Source organism: Aureobasidium melanogenum, assembly GCF_000721775.1.
Source record: "Aureobasidium melanogenum CBS 110374 unplaced genomic scaffold scaffold_7, whole genome shotgun sequence".
NCBI lineage: Eukaryota > Fungi > Ascomycota > Dothideomycetes > Dothideales > Saccotheciaceae > Aureobasidium > Aureobasidium melanogenum.
Window position 1 is genome coordinate 561,323 of NW_024470059.1, and position 24,408 is coordinate 585,730.

General features: G+C 51.0%; 12 protein-coding genes across 12 annotated transcripts; 7 read left to right on the plus strand and 5 right to left on the minus strand.

The window, feature by feature from the left end:
• Positions 1-40: 40 nt before the first annotated feature.
• Positions 41-1,375, plus strand: M437DRAFT_45880 (uncharacterized protein; the record flags this gene model as incomplete). Its single annotated transcript, XM_041021166.1, has 1 exon — positions 41-1,375. One exon carries the CDS (start codon positions 41-43, stop codon positions 1,373-1,375), a length of 1,335 nt encoding a protein of 444 aa, XP_040880925.1.
• A 250-nt stretch (positions 1,376-1,625) lies between these two features.
• Positions 1,626-2,455, plus strand: M437DRAFT_83604 (uncharacterized protein; the record flags this gene model as incomplete). The annotated part of the gene is made up of 2 exons (XM_041027965.1): positions 1,626-1,636; positions 1,690-2,455. 2 exons carry the CDS (start codon positions 1,626-1,628, stop codon positions 2,453-2,455), a joined length of 777 nt encoding a protein of 258 aa, XP_040880926.1.
• A 242-nt stretch (positions 2,456-2,697) lies between these two features.
• M437DRAFT_29028 (uncharacterized protein) lies at positions 2,698-3,084 on the minus strand (the record flags this gene model as incomplete). The annotated part of the gene is made up of 1 exon (XM_041019151.1): positions 2,698-3,084. A coding segment is annotated over one exon (387 nt), but the record flags the coding sequence as incomplete, so codon positions are not given.
• A 605-nt stretch (positions 3,085-3,689) lies between these two features.
• On the minus strand, positions 3,690-5,243 carry M437DRAFT_74465 (uncharacterized protein; the record flags this gene model as incomplete). The annotated part of the gene is made up of 1 exon (XM_041026242.1): positions 3,690-5,243. The coding sequence occupies one exon, from the start codon at positions 5,241-5,243 to the stop codon at positions 3,690-3,692; it is 1,554 nt and encodes a 517-aa protein (XP_040880928.1).
• A 482-nt stretch (positions 5,244-5,725) lies between these two features.
• M437DRAFT_74466 (dehydrodolichyl diphosphate synthase) lies at positions 5,726-6,868 on the minus strand (the record flags this gene model as incomplete). The annotated part of the gene is made up of 2 exons (XM_041026243.1): positions 5,726-6,589; positions 6,647-6,868. The coding sequence occupies 2 exons, from the start codon at positions 6,866-6,868 to the stop codon at positions 5,726-5,728; spliced, it is 1,086 nt and encodes a 361-aa protein (XP_040880929.1).
• Positions 6,869-7,170: 302 nt separating this feature from the next.
• On the plus strand, positions 7,171-8,921 carry M437DRAFT_45932 (uncharacterized protein; the record flags this gene model as incomplete). The annotated part of the gene is made up of 2 exons (XM_041021179.1): positions 7,171-7,299; positions 7,491-8,921. 2 exons carry the CDS (start codon positions 7,171-7,173, stop codon positions 8,919-8,921), a joined length of 1,560 nt encoding a protein of 519 aa, XP_040880930.1.
• Positions 8,922-9,307: 386 nt separating this feature from the next.
• M437DRAFT_74468 (Non-heme 11 kDa protein of cytochrome bc1 complex) lies at positions 9,308-10,063 on the plus strand (the record flags this gene model as incomplete). Its single annotated transcript, XM_041026244.1, has 3 exons — positions 9,308-9,755; positions 9,817-9,933; positions 9,999-10,063. The coding sequence occupies 3 exons, from the start codon at positions 9,308-9,310 to the stop codon at positions 10,061-10,063; spliced, it is 630 nt and encodes a 209-aa protein (XP_040880931.1).
• A 445-nt stretch (positions 10,064-10,508) lies between these two features.
• Positions 10,509-11,324, plus strand: M437DRAFT_45787 (mitochondrial superoxide dismutase [Mn]; the record flags this gene model as incomplete). The annotated part of the gene is made up of 3 exons (XM_041021142.1): positions 10,509-10,644; positions 10,703-10,882; positions 10,942-11,324. The coding sequence occupies 3 exons, from the start codon at positions 10,509-10,511 to the stop codon at positions 11,322-11,324; spliced, it is 699 nt and encodes a 232-aa protein (XP_040880932.1).
• Positions 11,325-11,576: 252 nt separating this feature from the next.
• On the minus strand, positions 11,577-14,537 carry M437DRAFT_83611 (Utp14-domain-containing protein; the record flags this gene model as incomplete). The annotated part of the gene is made up of 1 exon (XM_041027966.1): positions 11,577-14,537. One exon carries the CDS (start codon positions 14,535-14,537, stop codon positions 11,577-11,579), a length of 2,961 nt encoding a protein of 986 aa, XP_040880933.1.
• Positions 14,538-14,751: 214 nt separating this feature from the next.
• M437DRAFT_46208 (uncharacterized protein) lies at positions 14,752-15,113 on the plus strand (the record flags this gene model as incomplete). The annotated part of the gene is made up of 2 exons (XM_041021226.1): positions 14,752-14,940; positions 14,997-15,113. 2 exons carry the CDS (start codon positions 14,752-14,754, stop codon positions 15,111-15,113), a joined length of 306 nt encoding a protein of 101 aa, XP_040880934.1.
• A 645-nt stretch (positions 15,114-15,758) lies between these two features.
• M437DRAFT_46412 (Piwi-domain-containing protein) lies at positions 15,759-18,953 on the minus strand (the record flags this gene model as incomplete). Its single annotated transcript, XM_041021261.1, has 2 exons — positions 15,759-18,565; positions 18,704-18,953. 2 exons carry the CDS (start codon positions 18,951-18,953, stop codon positions 15,759-15,761), a joined length of 3,057 nt encoding a protein of 1,018 aa, XP_040880935.1.
• A 2,654-nt stretch (positions 18,954-21,607) lies between these two features.
• M437DRAFT_45637 (endo-1,3-beta-glucanase) lies at positions 21,608-24,321 on the plus strand (the record flags this gene model as incomplete). The annotated part of the gene is made up of 5 exons (XM_041021119.1): positions 21,608-23,157; positions 23,326-23,350; positions 23,525-23,752; positions 23,802-23,828; positions 23,881-24,321. 5 exons carry the CDS (start codon positions 21,608-21,610, stop codon positions 24,319-24,321), a joined length of 2,271 nt encoding a protein of 756 aa, XP_040880936.1.
• Between the last annotated feature and the right edge of the window lie 87 nt (positions 24,322-24,408).

The following is a 24,408-nucleotide window of genomic DNA, read 5'->3' on the forward strand; positions in this document are numbered from 1 at the left end:
TCATCCGGAGATCAGTAGCTAACATACTTCAGCGGGAACTATGCAAGAAGCTGTGCTCAAACCCGATATACCATTGTCAGCATTTCAATCAATCAAGGAGACTACAGCAAAGGTTGGCAGAGACATACAAGCAACTGGACCCCTGGCCAAGTTGCACTCGAGCACCGATGCTGACGAGTGGGATGATGGAGTACTTAATGACGACGATTTCATGGGCGCGGAGCCCAAGGAGGACGATTTCATGGATGTCGATGCACTTGATCAACCGGTGTTCAATCTAGCAAAGAACGGCAAGTCGAAGAACAAAACTTCTGTTACCGACACCGTCGAGGTTATGGACGAGCAGAGACTAGCGAACGGAAACTACGCTTGTAAGCACCGTTGCAAAGACAGGAATGCCTGCAAGCACAAATGTTGTAAGGAGGGAGTTGAGAAGAAACCAAAACCAAGGAAGCCCAAGGACAGCGGACCATTTACTGCGAGCAAAAGCAAGACGACTTCCACCTCATCGACGAAGGTCCAATCGAAGCTGGAGCTTCCGATAAGGAGAAAGGTAGTCAGTGGACCTGTGGAGCACCTGGACTTGTCTCAGGCTTCAGCATCACCAAAAGCCAGGGTCTCCACAGCAGCCGCACGTCTTGCCAAACTTCACAGCAGTACGACTACATCCAGCAGGGTTCCGATCCTAGGAGCGGGTTCTGTCATGCCCATGTCATCAGCTTCTAGCAGGAACTTTGCTAGACCAAAGTTCTTTCAAAGCCCGGATTCTTTGAGAAGCGTCGAGGAAGAGGCGATTAACGAGTCACCGACAATGGAGTCTATTGTCGAGTTCTCTGATGATGACGACAACGACGGAGAAAAGATACTGTCGGAGGAAGAAGACTACCTAGACAAAGACGAGGAAATGCTGGATGCAGCTTTGGTGGGCTTGGAAGACTCACGAAGCCTTCAGACTTGGAACGAAATTGTCGAACCTACACAAAATGCTCAAAGTCTAGATATGCTGGGTTCTGATGCGGACTGCCAAAACGACAACCACGAGCCAAGACTCTTGGTGACACCTCATACACAACGCGTCGACGACTTTCCAGGTGGATTTGAAGATGCAGTAGCAATGTTCGACCAGGACATGGACGACGATGACTCGACCTTGTCAGGCACGGTCAAACGCAAGCATGGTGAGGGCGTATCATCAATCTACTTCTCGGCAAAGAAAGCCAGAACAGACAAGGAAATAGAGCTACAAAGTTTCGAGGAGCAGGCACAAAAAGAGAGAAGAGACGAAGAGAGCATGGATCATAAGGAAAAGAGAGAAAAGGAAGAGCTACGAGCGTGGTTGGCTGCAGAGCTCGGAGACAGTGTCGAGATGATCTGATCAACACAGCGCGGATACTGCTTGAAGAAAGATCAAGTAAGATGGCTTGGAGGTTGTTGCTCGAGATGAGATTGTGGCATGGACAATGGAAGGTGGTGGAAGCGGTATAAGACAAGGGAGACTAGGGTGAGAGATGACGTGGGCTTGGCGGAAGTGTATATATCTTTCACATGCTCCCGGTCCAGGCAACTGCGAATAGTTTGTCGCATTGCATAGACATATTTACCAAGACCTCGTACACGACGCAAACATGTCGGTCAAGTGAGTCTGACATGGTATCAATTCAAGAGAGACCGACGCTGACGAGAGTGCAGCTGGGTGATGCTGGAGCCCTCGTCGGCGCAACCCTTTACTCCCCTCCCGCACGAGCAAACTCTCTACAAGTCACCAGCCCGTACCAGCTTTTCCCTACAGTCGCTCAACAAATTCCCTGGCAAAGAGCCCGTCCATTACTCAGCCTCTGCTGGCACCTTGTACCTCACCAACCGCCGCCTGGTCTACCTTCCCTCCACACCAACACCTCAACTCCAGTCATTCGCCGCACCTCTTCTCAACACTCACGATTCACACGTCGCTGCTCCTTGGATAGGACCAAATGTCTGGACCGCTCTCGTGCAACCCGTTCAGGGAGGTGGCATTCCTGCACATGTCCCTGCGCTAGAACTCAAGTTCGCATTCAAGGACGGAGGTGCATACGATTTTCACTCTGGTTACGAAAGAGTCAAGGAGAGACTACAACAACAAGTCGATGTCGCGAGGCAATCAGGTTATCTCCAAGGCGACGGCAGCGAGGCTGGACGCGGCAGAGGGGGAGACACTCTTGCTGCCGTTGATGTCGCAAATGTTCATTTGGACGACTTGCCTGCTTATGAGGAAACTGGTGCTTCGGCATCCATCCCTCAGCCTCCAGCTCCGGCTACCCAAACACCTGCACCGAGGCAAGCTGCTAGTCCTCCCGACTCCCATGCGCCAGAAGTTTTTACACCACCTGCTGAGCCGCCACCAGGATATGAGCAAGTGCAGAGAGAGACTGTCGAAGACGAATTGGAGAGGAGATTGAGCAGAGGTCAGATTCTTTGATTGTGACCCACTTCCTGATGCAGTTCATGTGTACGATGAGATGATACCCTACGACAAATTTCATGGCTGCTGATGAGCAATGTGTTAATGAGGAAAGGACGGATTGGCGTTTGTGGTATTCTTTTGATTTCTGCTTGCATCAGGCAGTATCAATTTAGGCTCTTTGCTGTTACAAGCACTTGATATGAAGCAGGAAGAAGTCCCATTTCCATCATTTCCTTCACTGAAACTGCTTCTCTTGCTCAAATGACACCAGGAATCCAGCGTGCACCCACCACACTCTTGTAACTCTCGTACTTTCTTCTGATGCCCAAGTCGACAGTCTCTCCATTGACAACATCCTCATTCAACATAAACTGCCTCTCCTCCAAGTCTGCACCTTCCCTGTACAGCCCAACCAAGCCGATGACGACAATAGCCATAGCCACCATTCTGACAAATCCAAAGAATGCATGGTTATGTCTCCACTCCTGCTGCATCGCGATCAAAGATCCCAGCCAACCGAGGATGTACGAGACATAGACTGGATGTCTAACCAAAGCATAAGGACCAGTATTGATAACCTCCTTAGGCGTAACCTTTCCAAAGATGACGGAAAGATTGCCCTGGCCAGTGACATGACCGCACCATACTCCTAGCAACGAACTGCCAGCTAGGAACACCCAGGATAGTAGGTGCAGTAAGCCCGTGTTTGCCGAGTGAGATACTGCGGAGGGTAGACTCGTCGCGAAGATGGACGGAAAGGAGATCAAGATGGCGAGAACAGACAAGCCTTTGACCTGAAGGAGACGGTTGGAGTTGACGAGGCCTGTGTCCGGCTTGAAGAAGTGGAGGAAGATGGCGTATGACTGGCCGCTCAGGAATAAAAGGTAGAGGATCTGGACAAGAGATGGGAACCACATGTTTTCGACGTGTATCAGCTCTTGCAACAATGTGTTTAGAAATTCAAGAGGTTTGTGATGCTGGGTCTCGCTTTATCTTGTGTGACAGATTGCCCGTTGCGATGAGAATGACATCAGCGTGTATAGACTCGGAATGTCTCAGATTGGTGGAACAGGGTCGCTCAGCTCAACCCCACACAGGAACACACGGAAACAGGGAATCTCACGATGCCGAGAGCACCAAGCAAGTGGAATGTGACCTTGAGAAAGGTTATCTTCTAACGGTCTTCCAGATGTTAATCATCAGCATAAAGCACAACACCGCAGCTTCTAGCACAAACACAGAGTGCATCTCAATAGCCACTTCCCCACATCTCCTCTTCGTCAATGACTTGGTCTTGTGCAACTGGAGCACGTCTTCCTTCATCTCTTTCGCGTTGTCTCCTCTCTGCCCTACTTGTCAAGTGAGGCGTCACTGGTGTTACAGGCGTGAACGGCATATATGGACTATACGGTGTAGCCATGCCTGTGCGAGGAGCACTCAACATGTCGCGACGCCTCTCGAGATAAGTCGTCTTTGTGACGAGACCAGGTGATGCCAATGGCATACCATCGGATTGTGTCATCACACGAAAGGGCAGTGTACCTAGAGTTGACACAGAAACATTCAACGAAGATGTTCGATTGTTGATACTGTGACCAGCTGTAGCCGCGGTATCCAGCCTGAGTTCTGTCTGCCTGGGCGCGCGACCTGTAACTCGCGGGATCTCATATTGGTAGCTTCTGGTCCTTTGTGGCTCTGGTAGAGGTATGACTCTGATCTCATCAAAGTTCTCGACATCGACAGGTGTTCCATAGCCATCATGTGTACCTGGCGTAGTCGGTGCTTCGCTTCTAGGTGGCGGACTCGGTGGCATTCCCGAGTCGGTATAGTAGCGTGGAGTCAACGGAGTGCGAACTTCTTCATCAGACACTTCGTAGTGGCGATGTTGAATGCGTAGATTACGAATTCCTTTTCGAGGACGTTTGCCTTCAATCTGAGATCCAAACGAGGATGTCCGCGTACGTGTCGACGCTCCGCCGGGAGATGCTGGCATTTGTATCCTTGGAGATGCGGGCTGGCCGTAATCTGGCCGCATGGGTGAGATCGGTGACGTCGGGTGTGGACGAGGAGAACGTGGAGGATAGATAGCTCGAATAGGACTTCTAGGCGATACGGGGCTGACCTGAGAATCTTGCAAGTGCAGATGTGCAAGAGTGGGAGCCGATGTCAGCAGCCTCGGAGGTTGTTTTCTCGGTCTGGATGATGTAGGCCCAGGTGAGGGTATCTCATCTTCTGTGACTGTAGTCCGAGATTTGGCTGCTTCCTGAGCCAATGCTGCGGCATAGAGATGCTCCAGCTCTTGTTGTCTGGCCACTCTGTCTGCCTCAATGACACTAGGGTCGAAGGATGCAACACTTTGTACTGCTGGACTGGAAGGATTACTGGCCGTCCTAGTACTGCCTTGCATGCTGCGTTTCTTCTTCAGCCTTCGAGGGCTATACCAGGATCTTTGAGAATGTGGGCTTAGTGGCGAGTCGTCGAACTGTGTGATGGATGGTTTGACCATTTCCACCGAGGTGGTCGAAGAGGCCAACAGAGCAGCTCTTCTCATTCGTCTTCCAAACGTGAGAAGAAAACATCCAAGGATAAAGATGGTCGCTAGATAGGCGGCTATGATTCCACAGATTTGCCCGGCAAGCAAGTTGTGATTTCGAGAAGCATGCGCCGACAAAGGAGGGCCGTCTTCTGGAGATGGAGCTGGTCCGTTGTCAATGTCGACCGTCCAAAGACCTGCTTGTACGGTTGGTGCTAGGACTATCGTATGAACGATATGTTGAACCAGACGAACTGGTTGATTAACCATGGTCGAGTAGTCGAGGCCAACTGTGCGCCGCAACAACAAAAGTAAGCATGGGGAGAAAAAAGAGAAGAGTCAACAGTAGGAGAGTGCTTGTTAGTATACTCCAGCAACATGGCGAGCGATTGGTGTGGCTGGCAAAGTGATTGATGGGACAGCTGCATTAGTGCGTGTGTGGCTTTGTATCTGGCGCTTAAGTTGCAGAGGGACGCCCTCAATACTTGGAGCCAATACAGCTGCAACACGATCAATACTCGACAGAGTTGGGAACACGAACCACATGTGATGAGGAAAGTTTCAGCGGAAGAGTAAAAATTTGAGGAGTGTATCTCGATGTAGGCGCCAGAATTAGCCAAAAAGGGAAGGAGGTATCGCCAAGAAGGAAATGATCAGAACCAGACTAGAATTCCAAATCGATTCTTGTGGGTATCTTGTCGCTCGCTTTTTAGTATGTATGAAATGAATAATCGAAAGTAATGCTGTACTTTTTAACAGGCTTTTAGAGGTCGTGAGGTGCGTGAAAAGGCCTGAGCGTCATTGAGCTTGCGCTGTTTCCACTGCCACTCAACCAAGACCGGGAGAAACTGCCAAAGATCGAACTCAGGCCAGAGACATTCTAAGAAAACAATGCTGGTATGCTCGTGGCATTGCCACATCATGAAATCGCTTAGTCTTTGAACGCCAGAGGTCCGAACCAGAAGATCGCAAGGAGGCGCATCATGTGTAAACGTGTGGGCATTGATGGTGTCTGCAGTGATAGTCTCGGGATCCGGGAAGACGGTCTGAGGTTTTGTAGGCTTGAAGGCAGGAGAGTGGGCAGAATTGGATGTGCGAGAAGAGGGGGGATGGTCGTCGGTGGAGGCAGCACTGATGTTTGAGTCATCCGTCTCTTCGGTGTTGTCTTCATCGGCCGAGGTCTCTTCTTGCACTTGGCTCAGTTGTGTAGTACGCAAATGGCGAGCGATGTGGGACTCGGAGAAGGGGCGTTTGCTGACTGGACGCAGAGGGGTCGAGTATTCGCGGACAGTCTCCCGAATGGCATGTGTCATCTCGTGGCGCGAGGTGTAAGGGAAGCAGACGTTCAAGACAGCCTTGGTGTTGTTGCTGGTCAGACGAACGGCATCGTCTATTGATTCCAGGACGTCAGGGCGTACGAGTTCTCTCTGTCCCAAGACTTGAATACGAGCGCCGTAGCGGTGGAGCAGCTCGCCATGTTGGGCCAGTTGGTTCAGCTTGAACTTGGCCATGTCCATGAGAGCGTCAACTTCATACTTGGAGCGCTTAAAGTTCTCGATGCTAAAGGCGTAAATGGTGACAACCTTGACTCCTGACTTGTAACAGACTTCGAGTATCTGCCCCTCGGAGTGTTAGCAATGGCAGTCCCGGATATGGGCCGAATGCAGACGTACACGAGCGAGGGCTTCAAAACCTAGATGATGGCCTTCGACCGTCTCAATATGATGGGTGCGAGCATAACGTCGGTTGCCGTCCATGACAAAGGCAACGTGCCCTGGAATAGGCCCTTGTCGCAATGCTCCGATCAGCAGCTCCCTAACCCGCTGAACTGCCCACTCTGCCGGGGGAGAAGACAGAAGCCATCTACTGAGGCGCGTCAGGTGGGCAGAGGACATGTCGACGTTGCTTTGGGGAGAAGAAACGTAGACGTCGTGTCAATGGCTTCCATGATGGAACAAATGCCATGGCCCAGCTTGCCATGGACTCCTGCGTCAGCTCCTCGGCTGCGCCTGCCGCGTCTCCTCATAGTCGCGAGACCGCGAGACCATCGGGCCATCACCACCACATGTCCGTCTGCCAAGCCCCGCCATCTCCGTGCGCCGCTCTCGAATTCTCTTTGTTGCTTCCGCCTTCAACAACCTTTGCACCTTGCTTCCACCACACGCTTCTGTAATTTGTTCCTTCATATCTGATCAACATGGCGTCCATCGCCGAAAAGCAGCTGCAGAGCTTGCTGGACGGCTTTGACGCCTTGCGACTGGAATATCAGCGTGTTTATTCACGATGTGCTGTTCTCGAGGCCCAGCTAGTCACGGCAAAGTCACAGGTCAGTCCACCAAGCTCTCTTTGCCCAGCACCTTTCTCCTTCTTGTGATGAACAACCTTTAGCTCTAGACCTGCAGCTGTTCGCAGCTTTGACAGACAACACACCATAGCATGTTACTGATTCTCCCTACCAACTTCGCCATCAACTTTCACCCACTTCTTGCCGGCACACCAGCTGACTCAAACAAACAGTACTCGCGCCTTGCCGCCCTCAGTCCTGAAAAGGCCGAGCCCCTCGATCTCTCAGCTTCTGCAGCATTCCCTTTGGCTGTTGATTTCGAGAGCTTGATAAATAGTTCTAAGATAGTTGACGCCAGCCGTCGTGACAAAATCACTGCCGCTTCTCGTACCTCAAATTCGCTGCGTTCGGCTGGCGTAGTCATCCATTCTGGGCCTTCGGCCGACAAACCTTCCGCTCCCACATCATCTGCTGCCATGCCCTCCATATCAGAATCACCACTCGAACAAGACTTCACCGTCCCGGGTACTCCGAGCAGACTTGATTGCCCTTTCGCTTCCATGGAAAGGCGTAAATTGAGCTCGCACGCCGCTTCAGTTGTGTCTCGTTATAAGCCCGAGTCTGTCCGACAGACGCGCACATCCGGCTCACGTATCAATGGACGACGCGGTTCCTCCAGCGCGCGAACTTCGGTTGTTGATCCTATAAAAGAGGTTTGTGCCATGGAATCACACAAGAAGGCCCCCGACGCCGCACCTTCAGTCCAAGGTTCATCTGCCGACAAAGTTTGTCCAATACGTTTTCTCGATCAACACAGCCCAGAGGAAGTCGCCGCCTATTTTGAGCTACACAAACATGAACTTCCCAGGAGCCACGAGATATGCGTAAAGAGATATCAAAGCAACGAGGAACAAATTCGACAGCTCGATGCAAAATACGGTAATATCGTCAGCATGATTCAAGGGCTTGGTCAGAAACACGTATCACTCTTGCCTGAGAACCTGGGTGACGAACACTATGAGGCCGAACAAGACTTTGATGAAGACGAGCGTGCAAGTCATGAAAAGATACGTAAATGGGCCAGCACTGTATACACAGGTCCGGATGCTCCTGCCGAAGAGAAGAAGGATGAGGAAGAGACCGAGGAAGAGCGACTGCCTCGTTTCGATCGGCCACTGAGAGACGTGCGTCTAGGCGAAAGCCCAAGTCGGCCTTGGGGCATCCAAGTACCAATTGAAGCACAAGATCGTCGTCACAGTGCACTATCAAGCGTAGCAGCTGCTGCAAAGCCCGAGACCCCCCAGGCGCCAGTCGAAGCTCAATCGAGAAAACCTAAAGGCAGATGTCCATTTGGTTTTGATCAACAAAAACCACTTGGACAAGACGAGGAGGATAAAAATGTCGACAAACCCATCGCCGAACCAGACCAAAAACAACCACTGGCCCTCAATGTGGAGAATGTCGAAACCAAACCTACCTTCATTCGACAAGCTCAATTCGAGGCATCCAAGGAGAGAGACGTTGAAGGACAGCCAGTGTTCATCAAGACAGAGTCTGGCGAGCAGAAGAAAGAGGCGGCATCAATGGTGTTTACAGGACCCGTTTTCATTGGCTACTCAGTGCAAGAGGCCATGACCGTACTGCAATCGCTGCAACGAAATTAGAATAATGAAGTAATGCCAGAAATGATTCACGACTGTTCATAGCAATTCATTTTTTTTTCCAGAACTTGAAGTATTGTATCCAGCAGTGTTGAGTGAGTTTGAAATTGGTCGTGTATCGTTGATATCATCTGAAATTGGGGTCTCATCACTGCAACTTGCCTAGCGACACATTGTAGAATTCCTCAGCAGGAATCGAACGGTGAATGGAAGCAAGGTGAAAGAGAAAAGAGAGAAGTGAATGGACATGAAGTTGAGGGGACCATCGGAGCGGCTCTCATTGGTCAAAGTCAATGGTCCGTGCATGGGGAACGTCGAAAGGTTCGCAGTGCCGCCTCTTCGACAGCAACGACAGTCAACACATTCAGAGTCGCCTCATCACCGCTACCATGGGTATCTTCGACTACGTCTCCGACCTCTACTCGTCTCTGTCCGTCCAGTCATGCGAGGCTGAAGTTCAGGACGACCACAAGTACGCCTCGGGCGACTTCAACTCGTCCAAGGACCAACAGAACGGCATGGGCACTGCTCAGCAGTCCCGTGGCGCCACCACCAAGGGCGGTGTCAGCCTCGACACTCCCGCCTCTGGCACCGACGAGGAGAGCGACTCCGAGGCCGACGCCAACAAGCAGGACGCCAAGAAGCCCGAGGGCTCGAGCGAGAAGGGCCACACCCCCGGCGAGGGCGGTGCTGCTTCTGGTCAGGTCGGCGCCGACAATGCTGGCCCTCACGGCGGCCCCGTTGGCAAGGACGATGACGAAGAGGAGGAGGAAGAAGAAGAGGAGGACGACGAGGAGGAGGATGAGCCCGAAGACCTCAAGCCCAAGCTCGAGGAAGGTACGTCAAGGAGCCATTGACCCTGCGGACACAACAAGAGACATGTCTGACAAGATGACAGAGTGCGCCAACTCAGCCGAGTGCGCTCCCTACAAGCACCACTACGACCACTGCGTCGAGCGCGTCACCAAGCAGCAGGAGGAGAACGGCAAGGCCAACGAGGACTGCGTTGAGGAATGTGAGTCAATAATTGTCGTCTGCCAAGCAAGCAATTTCGATGGCAATGCTGATGTCTGTGTCTAGTCTTCCACCTTGCCCACTGCGCAACCGCATGCGCCGCCCCCAAGCTGTTCAAGCAGCTCCGATAAACGAGACGCGCGCCCTTAGGCCTCATCAAGCAAGTCGACTTTCTATGCCGAGGAAGCGATGACACTACCCTCTTGTACAAAGCATTTTCTACACGACGAATTGTACTATTTTTTCCTTTCTGTTCCCTAAGCCTCTAGATGCATCGTTCCCGAGCGGTCAAAAGTGTGTAGCATAGAGTCTGTATGCCCAATTGCTTCCAACATTTATCCAAGTACAGTCCATGTCTTTCGACAAGACGAAAACGCCATGTAATTGTGACGCAGGGTCTGCGAGGTTGCAGAGGTCGATTGTCGTGGTGAATGCAATTGGCCCTCGGGCTTCGGATATGACGCAGCACTTAGTAAAGCTCTGGAAGCTGTGTGTGGGCTGCTCTTTGCTCTCTGCTCTCGACGTTTGACTCTTGTTCTTGCATCCCATCGACGAACACAATCGCATTGATCAAACATGTCTTCGGCCGCCGTCTTCCGCAACTCTGCCATGCGCTCTGCTCTTAGAGCCACCGCTCCTTCTGCCACCAAGCGTGCAGCCATTGCCAGCACCACCTTTACCCGCGGCAAGGCCACTCTGCCCGACCTGCCTTGTAAGTTGCGGCTCTTACGCTTCTTACACCTCGCTCTTGAACTGACCACATAATGCAGACGACTATGGCGCCCTCGAGCCCGCCATCAGCGGCCAGATCATGGAGCTCCACCATTCCAAGCACCACAACACCTACGTTACCTCGTTCAACGCTGCTTCCGAGAAGATGGAGGAGGCCCGCGCAAAGAACGACATCCAGACCCAGATCGCTACCCAGCCTCTGATCAACTTCCACGGTGGTAAGTCCATCTGCTCTGCATCAGCCACTATCCACAATCCTCTGACACTACAATCACAGGCGGTCACGTCAACCACACTCTCTTCTGGGAGAACCTCGCTCCCAAGTCCCAGGGTGGTGGCGAGCCTCCATCAGGCGCCCTCTCCAAGGCCATCGACTCCCACTACGGCAGTCTCGATGCCATGAAGGAGAAGTTCAACGCTGCTCTCGCCGGTATCCAGGGCTCTGGCTGGGCTTGGCTGGTCCAGGACACCCAGACTGGTGCCATCCAGATCAGAACCTACGCAAACCAGGACCCCGTTGTCGGCCAATTCAGACCCATTCTCGGTGTTGACGCTTGGGAGCACGCCTACTACCTCCAGTACCAGAACAAGAAGGCCGAGTACTTCAATGCCATCTGGGATGTCATCAACTGGAAGGCTGCTGAGAAGCGCTTCAAGTAGACGACTGGCTTATGCTTTTAACGACATTCTTAATCACGCATTGTACTGTATATAGTCGTATCCGAGAGGCAATGGCCCAGATTTAATTATTCCATCAATGATGTGCAATTCATAAGTAAGACCGCTTGAATGCGATTGGATCAACATACACGTATTGTGGCCTGGATCATGATGATTATCATGCAAACAATCTTTCAACTCATGATACTATAACCGCTTAGAATAACAGTATAACAGAAGAGCAGGTATAATCTAGACCAAAGGCTTCTCCATGGGCGCGATGATGCCTTGTTTGACAACAACTCTGGGTCTGGTGTTGCGTTGGAAAGTCTCCTTGGTCGTCCATTCGGGACCAACAGGAACACGCAGACTCCTCTCATACTGCTCCCTCTTCTCGAACTGATGAGGCAGTGTACTGGCCAAATACTTCTTGCCCTTCCTCTGCTGAGCTTCCGAGATAATGACATTGTTGAGCTTGGCGTCTTTACGATTTGCTGCCTTGACACCCTCGGTGACCTTCTTGTGCAGAGGATTGTGAGCGATGCGTTTGTTTTGCTTTCTCGTCGCTTTGGAGAGACCGGTACCAGTCCATGAGCCCCAACCGGGGAGGAAAGTGGATTCAACCTTGTCGCCTTCATCTTCGATCTGAGCGTCCTTCTCTGCTTCGAACTCAACAGCGACGTCGTCACCGGCAAAGGCACGTTGGTGGAAGAGAGCTTGCTCATCTTTGGAGGAGAGCATAGGATTTACTCTGTTGTCCTCCTCGGCATCGGCTTCTTCTTGATCGTTGTCGTATTTGACTGTTGCCCAGCCTTCGGTCGAGGGAGCTGTGGTCTCGTTGGCTGCGGGCTTGGTCTTTTGCTTCTTTGCCTGGGCCTTCTTTCCGGCGGCAGCAGGTTTTGCTGCTACTGCAGGTGTGGGTGCGGCCTTGGAAAGATCAAGCATCTCCTCATCAGCAGCCTTCTTGCTCTTCTTCTTGCTCTTGGAAGAGCCCGTCAGCCAGGCGTTCTCTTCTGGCTCTTTGAGTTCGTCAACATCGGCAACGACCTTCTGGGCACTCTGGAGGAATGATCTCGGCTTCCTTGACTGAGGAGCAGGCTTGGTGTCTGCTTGATCGCCGACCTTGATCTCAGCTTCGGCTTCCTCTTCATGATTGTCCTCCTCATCCAGAGTCTTGTTCTCTTCGAGCTCGCCACGAGGAACAGCCTTGAAGGGATTGGCGGAACCTTGCTTGGGCTTGGGTCCGAAAATGGCACGGCCAACAGTGGTATCCGCTTCTTGTTCGCTCTCACCATCCTCGTCAGCCAACTCCTTGCGCAGACGCTCGATATCTTCATCGTTCTGAGCCTTTCGTGAAGCTTCAGCTCGGAGCATGAAAGCCATGTTGCCAATCTTGGACTTTTCTCCATCTTTGGCACCAAGCTTGTCAATCTTCTTAGACAGACGTGCTTTCTCGAGTTCGTCATCGTCGAGCTCCTCGTCGTCGTCATCACTGACGCTGATATCAGAGTCGTCGCTCTCACGCTCGTACACATCTTTGCCCTCGATTCTCCTCCTGAGCTCCTCGTTGCGTCTAGCCATGTCAATAAGACCCTCTCTAGCGTCCTCGTCCCAGACGGAACGGTTTGACTTCTTCATGGCCTTTGACCACTTGCTGTCCTTGTGCTTGGTGCCCATTCTCTCCTCAGCACGTCTTCTGTCCTGTCTTTCCTTCTCATCCTCGTCCTCGATGCCTTCAGCTGCAAGGTAGTCACGCTCGGCGGCCTCGGCACGCTCACGCTCCTTACGATGCACACGACGGTAGGCCTTTGACTTGATCTTCTTGACACGCTTGGCCTTGACTTCCTCCCTGAAGAGCAGTTCTCTTGCCTTGCGAAGCTCGGCGCGTCTGGCCATGACTTCCTCGATGGGAATTTTGTTCATTTGAAGCTCCTCAAATTGTTGAAGTTGGTCCTCCTCCTGTCCCTGCTTTTTCTTGTTGCTGAGACCACTCTCCTCAAGGATGTTCTGAATGGCGCTTTCAAGTTCGTTGGCAGGCTTGTCTTGTTGGATGGGAAGCATCTTCTGAGTACCGACAGCCTCAATGGCATTTGGATCTGCCAGGGGGAACTGCAAGAATTCGGCTCTGCGGTTTTGGATGACAGTGTCGCGCCATCGCTCCAAGGTCTTCTTTGTCTCTTGAGTAGCAGCAGCTCTATCCAATTTGTCCTGTTGTCTCTTAGGTAGCGGAGCGTCAAGCTTTCCAGGGATACCTGCGCGCTTGGTGATTTTTTCGGATGTAAGAATTTTGAGCGATTTGCGAAGGGCAGGATCGGTGACGGTAGGTAGCAGATCAGAAATCTTAAGCTTCTGCGAGGCGGACAGACCATATGCTGAGGGCTCTTGCGACTCGTGAGCGTCCTGTGTACGTCCGCCAATGCGCTTTTCTGGGTTGTCCTTGTTCAGCGAGGCGACCAGATCCTGCAGCTTGGACAGCTTGGTAGCGTCGTCTTCTCCATCATCTTCTTCAGACTCGTCGTCCTCAGATTCTTCCTCCTCCTCATCCTCGTCGTCAGAGTCTTCTTCCTCGGACGAATCGTCGCCATGCTTCTCCTCGGTCTGCATGAGGTCGTCCTCGTTGTCCTCGTCGAGCATAGTGGCTAGGTCGACACCCTCATCGCCAAAGTCGCTAGCCGAGTCCTCCTCATCGCTGTCGCCGCCTTCGTCGAGATCCATTTCCGAGGTGGGTTGAGGTCGCTTCTTCTTTTTCGAGAGACCGTTAGTCGAGCTTCCTCTGAATGTAAAGCCTTCGAAACGCTCTTCGTCGCTCTCTCCAAAGGCTTCGTCACTGTCGAGGTCGCTGTCGCTTTCTTCGCCAATGTGACCACCCATGCGCCATTCGTTGCCTTCGCTATCGCTTCCCTCGTCTGTTTCCTCATCTAAGCCTCCTCTTTTGCCAGTACCAGTTCTTTTGTTCACAGCCTTTTGTTGCAGTCGTCGGGCGTTGCTGGCGTGTTCCTCGTCGTTGTCGTCTTCGTCATCATCTTCGAGTCTTCTACGCTTCTGGCGAGGTTCACCAACAGAATCGCCCAAACGATGCTGACGGACTTTATATGTGTCGGGAGCGGAATGCGAGGCGATCGAGTAAGCGTCAAGAGTTCGCTTCTGAGACTTTTTGCGAGCGTTGTTGGGTTTGGCGATTGATACGCTCGAGCGAGCAACACGAGCAGGCATGATTTCTCTGCTTTGCAACTTTACAAAAAATTGCAAAGATCAAAGTCTCTAAACGGGCGTCTCCAGAAAATGGTGATAGCGGCAAGGCAAAAAAGTTGTGCCAAGCCGCTAAAAGTTGGTTAAAGTCCGCAAGACACCTCCGAGTCGCAAAGTGCTAGAGAAGCAGCAGCAGAAGCAGTATCGTCAACCAGTCGCATCTCGCACCGTCGTCAACATGTTCACTCCTACTCCTTCTCTGGCACGCGCCCTCCGTCGTCTTGCTCTCACCACCAAGCAAGCGGGCAAGGACTACTACAAGGGTACTGGCTCAGGCTCCATGGGTCGTCACACCAAGTATGGTGGCTACCGTATCGACTGGTCAAAGGTCCGCACCTACGTTGTTCCTGACCTCTCCGACTTTCACGTACGTCTCCCTCTTTGGCTGTTCATCAATCGTGCAGCTGTCTGACACACACGCAGTTGAAGCCCTTCGTCGCCGAGAACATCGACAAGCCCACAAAGACTCACGAATACGCCGGCTCCGTCAATGGAAAAATGTACCTCGATGCATGGAAGTACCAGGGCGGCGACATCTAAAAAGTTCTGCCAACCACAACATCTACTTTTCTTCGTTACATCTGCCAGGCTTTACCTTATGATACCCATGGACACTGCATCTTCTCATTTCCCCACTACTTTTGTACATTCTCTTCCCTCTTCCATTCCTGTTGCATCAAAAGAATCATATCTCTGCAGGAAGAACATATGCATTACAGACGTGGCCCTTTCCTCCAACATGAAAGCCAATAGAATGCACAACCTTCGCTGTACATTATGCTTTACAATGAAAACAAACATTTTTTGATCCAGGACTTCAATATACTAAACTTAATTGTGCATTTTGACGCTCTTGATCCTCACCTTGAACACGAGGAAAGAAGTAGTATACAGTGGCGCTTGCCTTGAGATTATCTGGGTTACCAATTAGATAAACCAAGAAGATCATATTGAAAACAATGCAATAAACTGGATGATGGAATTCTGATTCTTGATGCTCGGCCGTGAAATACGTAAGTTATGCTTAGAAGTTTGCAATGAATGAATGACAATGACTGTGGCTGGATGCTCCTCATGCAATCTTGCGATTGCTCCTCTCTCGCCCGGGCGCAAGAGCATCAAGTAAAACCATCGAAATGCACAAATGTGTCCTGTATCAGAACCTGGCCACTGAGATGAAGTTATTCAGATATAGAAAGTCTTGTCGCGCAGGTTAGAATGAACACCATGGGTCCAACCAGCTGTTTGAGCGTTGTAAGCCACAGCATCCGCACCCTGGTTCTCGTTCAAGATCGAGTAGAGATACATGCGGCCTCTCTCGCAGATCAGATCGGCGTAATATGCAGGAGGGCATATGGAGACAGCCTTGGTGGCGCGATTGAAGTTGTAGCACAACTTGTGGACGAACGATTCGAGCTCGTTTTGACCAAATTTCAGTTCGTCCTTGAGGACAATGTAGTGAGCAGGCCTAGCGGTCCCTTGCAAGCCCTTGTGGGCCTGGAGAAAGAAGTCCCAGAGGTAATGAGAAGTGACTCCGCGATCGACCACAGTTCCAGGCATGGGGTTGCCCGATTTCTGGTCCATTGATCTGCTGTCTGTAGGATAGAACCTGGTATGGTGCCTCTTACCAACAATCAGGATAGTCAAGGATGGGGGGTTAGAGCCATAAAGCTTCTTGAAAGCCTCTTGGATCGGGGGCAGTTCGCGGTCCAGGACGAGATTGTATTGCCCCTCGGAGACACCATCACGGAAGATGATAATCTTCCTGGGAAGCTTGTTGTTGTGCTTGCGCCAAAGCTCTAGGCGTTCGATCATCATCTCTGTCAGTCCTTGCACCATCTCCTCCCTTCCTGTTTGACTGCGCAACGAACCAGGCCACTGAGACAGTTGCTCATCCACGCTAGCCACGACACCAGCGATACTGGGGGCTCTGTCCACTGACCCCGCAGATGGGTGCGTTACATCGATGCCAACAAGCATGCAGTCATTGTTTCCAAGAGGGTACATGTCGCGCTGGGTTTGAACGACACCTCCACCCTTGATGTTGAACTTGAGAGCAAGGTTGCCCAGGTACATGTCTTGCCCCTTGGGCTTCTGAATCTTGGATCCGACTGAACAGATAGTCTGCACACCAAATTTGACATCGCCCCAAAACTTGATGCGGCTGTAGAGCCATTTGTCAGCTTCCTTGAGAACGACGAAGAGAAGTTGTATATTATGCTTTGCAGCATTAGTAAAGACCTCTTTGAGCTTGTCATCGATGGCCTTGCGGTTTTGCTCGTTGGGACGAGCAATGTTGATGTTCTGAGTCTGGAGACGCGAACCCATACGAACTCCATATGTTTTTAGATGGTGCTCAAGAGCCTTCAATATGCCCTCGCCGCCAAGGACAGGAGCACTCTGCATCTGGGCGCCCTCGGGAAGCAATGCGTTGCCCCTTTGGTCATTGTAGTTGACGATAACACATGCCCACAAGCCAAAAGAACCAGATTTGGAAAACTTGACATTTATCAAGTTCCATGACCCCTCCCTGGCTTGTAACTCCTTGTTTCCATAGTACACTCTGGGCGTCGGCAATATGCGACCAGGAACGGTGATGAGCTCCTTGCCGATGTCAATGCCGAAGTTGTTCAAAACTTGTGCGGGTCCATTGAAACCCATGGTTCTGAGTCCGTTACCTGGCGTGCCTGCAATGGATTCCGCATTGAGACGGGGAGCTCTAGCAGCGAATCGAAGCATATGCTCGGTCTGGCTTCCTGAGAGCAAGCGTCTGACGGGCTGACCAGGTGAAACTGTCGCCAGCTCGATCGGCAGATATGAGGGATCACTTCTGGTGCCTACATTGAGAACAGGCAAGTCTGGATGTTGAAGAGTGATGCCGTGATGTTTCTTGAAGTAATCGAACACAGAAATATTACGAGCTGCAGCTTGAGGGGTCTTCGGATCCGTCCAGGAGAAAGTGACAGTTCTGGCATCGCCGTTCCTGGGACGTGGAGCCAGACCAACAACGCTCTTGAAGCCAGGCACAGTCTGAGGGCGTCCCTGAACAACCCTCTTGGGCTTGCCGTCTGTGTCGAGAGCCTTGAGGTAGTTCGTCTCGACGCGAAGCATGCGGATGAAAGCTTCAGCTCTTACCACGTCGTATGCTTTTGGGGCTTGACCAGTGTAACCACCAACGTACTCAGAGACGAGGTCCATGAGGGGTCCAGGCTTGTAGAAGGCTGCGCTTGCGACGTTAAGGTTGACCAAGATTCTGTTTGATGAAGTGCGGACACTTGCATAATATCCACGAAGAGCTTGAAGGCCACCAGTAATGTCGACCTGCTCCATCAATGGCGAGCCAACACCTGGATAGTACTTATTTTGACCGAGAGAGTAAACGTTGGCCGTGTCGTTAGGTGTTTTGCAAAGAACAATATTCAATAGCTGCACAACATCACCTTGCGCTCCTAACCAGGCGCCTGCCTGTACAGCTTGGAGGGCGCGCACAAGATCAGCCAGACTGAACTCTCCTGTCTTGGACAGCTCGTAGCCCTTGGTACGACGACTCCTGACCTCCTGGGCCTGCGCATTGTCTGGGCCTTGGAAAGCAGGTAGAGAAGGATCGATGACTTCAATCTTGCCTTGTTTGCGGTCGGCAGGGCCAAGGTCGAGCTTCTTGGTCGTCACAATGATGCCCGCGTAGTCTGTCGCAACCTGACGACCAGCAAAGAGAGGGTCCCTGATAAGATTTGTAACGAGCAGACGCATCTTGGGTTTGCTGAGCCTTTCGCCGCCGACTATGCCAACTGCGTAGCGATAGAGTGGCACTTCCTGCTTACCAGTCTCGAAGGCGGTCTTCAAATGCAGGTAATTGGCACGCAGCACAATCGAGATACCCTTAGTACCATGGCCTGGGCGTCCTGGAAACCGCTCAATGATCTTTCCTGACGTCTCCAGAACGCGTTTGTCTTCGAGAGCTTGCACCTCCTGGTTCGGCTGAGGAACATTGCCTTCGCTGTGATGGAGTTAGTATTCGGAAAAGCTGAAGATGAAGCTGGAAACTTACAGGAAAATGCTGTTGCTCGGAGGCCCAGAGTGGATTGGGAGTCTGAAACCTCCTCGACCACGTCCACCACCACCTCGGCCACGTTCTCCTTGGGAGCCACCACCACGGTCACCGCGATAGGAATTACCGCCACGATCTCCTCGAAAAGAGCCACTGCCACGATCGCCACGTGAGGCAGAGCTTCCACGATCACTGTAACCACCTCCTCTAGGAGCACTGCCGCCACGACCACCAGAAAACTCACCACGATTGGAGGGACCTCCACGATTGCTGTCTCCACGACCGCGGCCACCACGACCGCCGCCTCTATCTCCACGCTGTGGGGCTGACATGCTATAAACGACTGAGTAACAGACTTAGCTCAAATTGATCGATGAGGAATAAGTTGGAATAAGGAACGATAGAATAGACCAGCCGCGGTATCGTTGATATATGAGCTTCTGGTGGATCTGATTGCCGCAGCGACTGCGGACAAAGAATTGACCAGGCAGCTTCAAGAGGCCGACAGCTGCAGCAAGCTGTTTCAGCACCTGCGGAGAAGATACTTGCATCAAACGAATAGCACGGATGTCTTGAATTGATGGATCGGTTTGTTGCTGAATGGAATCCATCGCTGGAATTCAAAGCAGGCAACAACCTGCACGATGAGAGCGCGTCTGACACGCGTGCTGAGGGGCAGCTTTGAGCGAATCAATCAAGGATGATCCTTGACGAGCAAACACCATGACATACGTCAAGTTCTTGATGCAGCGGCTAGGACACACTCATCTGGAGCAAGACAGAAGGAGAATCTGATATTAAACGGTCTTGCGGATCCGAATGAGGCTCAATTGACGGGTCGTACAGCATATGCCTCTGCCCAACGAACCATTGTTTAGAGGTGCCCCGACCAGGTACAGCACATGCTGCCATGCTTGTGTGACCTGTCTCCAACTTGAAAGACCTGCAGGTTGCTGTATCACAATCAATCAAGAAGTAAATGTGACACCAGCAGATGGCTGTATGATCCACTTTTGTGGAGCTGTGACCAAATCATACATTGCAGCGTGTTTTTACCCCCTTCCCTTTCATATAGCAACGAGCATCTCTAGACTATGAGAAGGCATAGTTGCTTTTCGAACCAGAGGCATGGCCAAAGAGAGCCAAGAATATGTTACCTCCCAGTGGATACTATCCTGCTTTCTGATAGTATTGTGCATTTTCATAGCATGCGTTACATAAAGACATGGGGTAAGCTAGCATCTGAAGCATGACCTACCTGTCAGATGGACAGAAATGCTTTGTTGACCAGCGATGTCCAAGGCGCCAAAGTTCAAACCGCGACTGGTCTTCTGCGAATTGTACAGTGAAGATCATGCTTTGGTCCAAAGAACACCGCCTCGAGCAGAGTCGTCAGTGCGTAATAGCTAGGAACGGCAATACCTCGATATCGAAGCTGAAAGCAATGAAAGCGCATGAGACTCTCTAATTAAAGTGAATATCGTGGAAAATGTTGCGATGGTTGTTATTCGCTCGCAGAACAATGCAACAAGGCTGCTTTGGTGGCTGGAGTGCGCCCGAGGCGAGCCGCGCTTCCTCAACGGCTGTCGGGGAGCATAAACATCTTCAACCATGACTCCTTTCACAAGACCAAAGGCAGCTTTTGCCAAAAGCGACGATCGGCACTTGTCTTTGTGGCGTTCTTGTCCAACAACCTCTGAGAGAGGGGCTTGAGGCTCAACCCTCCCTCTGCGATCGACTTCGTCTTGGGCCCCTAGACTTACTCAAGGAGGGCATAACATTCCTCTCGAGGGCGCGCTGAGCGCGTCCTTCACGCTCTGTGAAAACCATCCATCTAGATTCTTCGGTCCATGTAAGACACTGGAGTGATCACGTCTACCATTCAAGCTCGTCCTGTGCTCCTGCACTCGTATCATAGAATGCTAGACTAGTCTGCCAGGAACGTCCTCTCTAGGCATTTTTTTTTTTTTTTTCAGACGCAAGGCGAGTCACGTTTCCATGATCACTATACCCCCCTTCACTCGACTCTCTTGACCATTCTGAGTAGGTTGCAAGGAGGGGATAATGTCTTTTAATCACAGGACGTCCCTAAAATCTCACTCTTCGACGCCTGTTGCGCCCTCTGACCCACCCCCCTTTAAACGGCCGTATGCCAAGTGGCTGCTCTCTTGAGTGCTAACACTAAACATCCGAACATTTATATGACCTTTGGACTCCCCAGTAGATGTGCTAGAAGAACAGCCAACACGTTCATTATGACTCGTTCTGTCTTTTGTTTGCTCTTATTCTTGAACACATTTTTAGTCACATTTATCAAAGCTGCGCCTCTTATCAGCGATGCCAACTGGGAATCTGAATATGACTGTGAGGCTGAAACCAAGAGTCCACAGACACAGTCGACACATTCTTCAAGGTCTATGATCTCTTCTGCTAGCAGTTTTACACCTGTATTGTCTACCAGGCGACCGGACACCTCCTTCTATTCGCTCTCGACCACTGTTCACTTGACATCTCTGAGCTCGTCTGCAATTCAGATTGCTTCCTCGACAGTGGAGCCTCAAACTTCAGGTGTACGTTGTTGCTTTTTTTCTAGCTCCCAGAACCGAAAACATTGTCAGAAAAGGAAGGAATGACCAGCACTGAGGATGGCTTGGCGAGGTCCATTTCGTAGGAAGAAGCCTGCCTAGATATATTCGAGCCCTACATCAATTGCTCTTGCTTTTTTATAACTCAGTCTTTATCCGCAACTTTTGGACATGGGCAAAATTATCACAAGCCTGCTGCATAGTTCTGCGTTTCATTCTAGCTCCGCACATTTGAATGCTGACGCCCATCGCAGAGCATTATATCTTCCCTGGAGACTTCTGGCAAGAGTTCTGTCCAGCCTTTTCCTACATCAGTAGCATCTGCTTCAACTCCACTATCTCTTATCAACACCGCTAGTACATCATTGCCTCATCCGGTTGTCGCCTCACCGGTTTTGACGATGTCTGTGGACAACGTCTTCGCAGCATTTGCAAGCGGTCCACCTCCGCCTCAAATTCCCCAAAGAACCGACCATCCTGTATCTCATTCCATGGTTGCACCACAAAAAAAGAAACTGCAGACAAACAAGTTTTATGCCAATTTCTTCTTGGGTTCTCAATCTTCGACTACATTCACCCATCCCTACTCCATAGCTTGGTCAAAGGGTTCCGGTGTGCTCAAAAGCTATGGCCTGGCTGTCAGTCATATAGTGAGGTCACAACTAGCATACGGCCCTGGAAATCCGGCTCGATATTTCATCAATCCTATTGGCATACAGTCGATTACACTTTCTGCTTCTGAGCTGAATACCACGACTCAGCTCACAATGGATTCTCTGGATGCTTTCTCTGCCAATGTTAACCTTCTGCCACGTCCGGGTGCTGCTCCAGCTATCACTTTTCCCTTGGTCCAAGGAATGGCATTCGTGACGGCTGTTTACAGCAGTAGTACACCACGTATCGAGAGCGTGATTTCTTTCACTAGTGTCACCTATGTTGGGCGCATGCCTTCTGGCTCGACCTACAAGTATCAAGCAAAACTTGCCGACAGTACCTTGTGGAACATTTATGTCACAACCTCTCAACCTGGATATCCTGTCAACTCATTTACTCTGACCAATGTGCGAGTACTGCAAGGAGCTCCTAAATTCCAAGGTTTTATTCAAGTCGCCAAAGTGCCCTCTGCTGATGCTGAGTCAGTCTACGACGAAGCAGCAGGCGCATATCCAGTTTCTGCAACGGTAGCCGGTTCTGTGGCAGGGACCACTGGAACGTACACGTTAACATGGACCAAACAAGGCGTCGCTAACCGTACTTTACTTATGTTTGCTCTGCCTCATCACGTGCAAAGTCTTGCTTCTGGCTCTACGACCAATGTCAAGCTCCAAACTACAACCAAGGGAATGGCCACGGGTATCGTAGGAAACTCATGGACTCTGGTCGAGCGAGCTTTGCCAATAGGCATGAGCTTTGCTCCCTGGTCAGTCTCCTCGGGTGGAAACAGCAAGGTCTCAGCTGAAGCTGTTGGATTGATTAACAAAGCGGGTGAGAGTGAACTCAGTCAGGATATGGAGAAGCAGTCAGACCTCAACTCAATGTACTATTCTGGAAAAGCACTCGCCAAATTTGCCGCTATCGTCTATGCAGTGCATGACATTGGTAAAAACGCAACTCTATCCATCAGCGGACTTCAGAAACTCAAGATAGCTTTTAACACATTCGTTCGCAACGAGCAGGTCCTTCCTCTTGTTTACGAATCATCCTGGGGTGGAGCCGTTTCTAGTGGTACTTATCAAACTGGTGACTCAGGTCTCGATTTTGGAAATACGTACTACAACGATCATCATTTCCATTACGGATACTTTGTCTATGCGGCCGCTGTGATCGGATATCTGGACCCCAGCTGGTTGGATCAAGGCACGAACAAGGCATGGGTCAACACACTGGTTCGAGACTACTCCAATTCTGTGACTACAGATGCATACTTCCCTTTCTCTCGATCGTTTGATTGGTAAGTTGAATTGAATTTATGGACACCACGACTAGTGCTGGCGTTCTGTCTCAGTCTGCATGAGAAAGTTCCCGGGCGTCTCGCCAGATCGAGTGTATTCGTCTAGCGAAGCCGTGGTGTTCTCACATCCAACTCTGGACACTCTGCTGACCATACCTTGACTAAAAGGTTCCACGGGCATTCTTGGGCAAAAGTGAGTTAAAGGCTGTTACTGGTGGTTTGTCTGGACCAAAGTGTGCCTGGCGGGTGGCTTCTTAACGAAACACCGTCCGCTCGACATCTTGAAGGAACGAGTGGAAGCTCAGCAGAGCTGTGGTGTTACTACGCACGTCTTTGTGAGATTATGCTAACTGTACGTTCGTTTCAGGGTCTGTTCGAAAGTGGTGATGGCAAAGATGAAGAAAGTTCTTCCGAGGACAACTTATCCGTCTATGCAATCAAGATGTGGGGACGCACGATCGGAGACAAGGCAATGGAGGCAAGAGGCAATCTCATGTTGGCCATTGAAGCAAGATCTATGCAGAACTACTTCCTCTACACGTCGGATAACAAAGTCCAGCCTCCAGAATTCATCGGCAACAAAGTCAGCGGAGTCGTAAGTACAAATTTCTCCTGCAGGATATAGTTGTTCTAAGACGTTGCAGCTCTTCGAGAACAAGATAGACTACACGGTAAGACGTTATCGATGATATTTTGGAAAGCTCTGCTGATTTTCTACTTCAGACCTATTTCGGCAGTAACCCAGAGTACATCCACGGTATCCATATGATACCCGCTGGCTTCCCTTTCAGTGCATACGTACGCACACAAAAGTTTGTCACCGAAGAGTGGAATGCCTTTTTCTCCAATGGGCGTGCCAATGTAGATGGTGGTTGGAGAGGTATCTTGTATGCCAATCTGGCAACTATCCAGCCGGCAGCCAGTTATGCGTTCTTCTCCGATCCCAAATTCAATCCTGCTTACCTCGATGGTGGAGCTAGTCAGACTTGGTATTTGACATACTCGGCAGCAATGGGAGGATCGCCAGCTAGTTCAGCAAAGAGATCGGAGGCTGAAGGGCTTCTCGCAGAGGGAGGCTCAACCGAGGAACAGGTGACCGGGAAGGAAACGACCCAAGCTATTCATCGGCACAAAGGTCACAGGCATGGACATGCAAAGCTCTGAAGTCAGAATTTGAATTAACATTCATCAACCGCTGGACGGTGGTGAAATGTTGGCCATTCTTTCGGAGTGCTGGAACGAATATATATA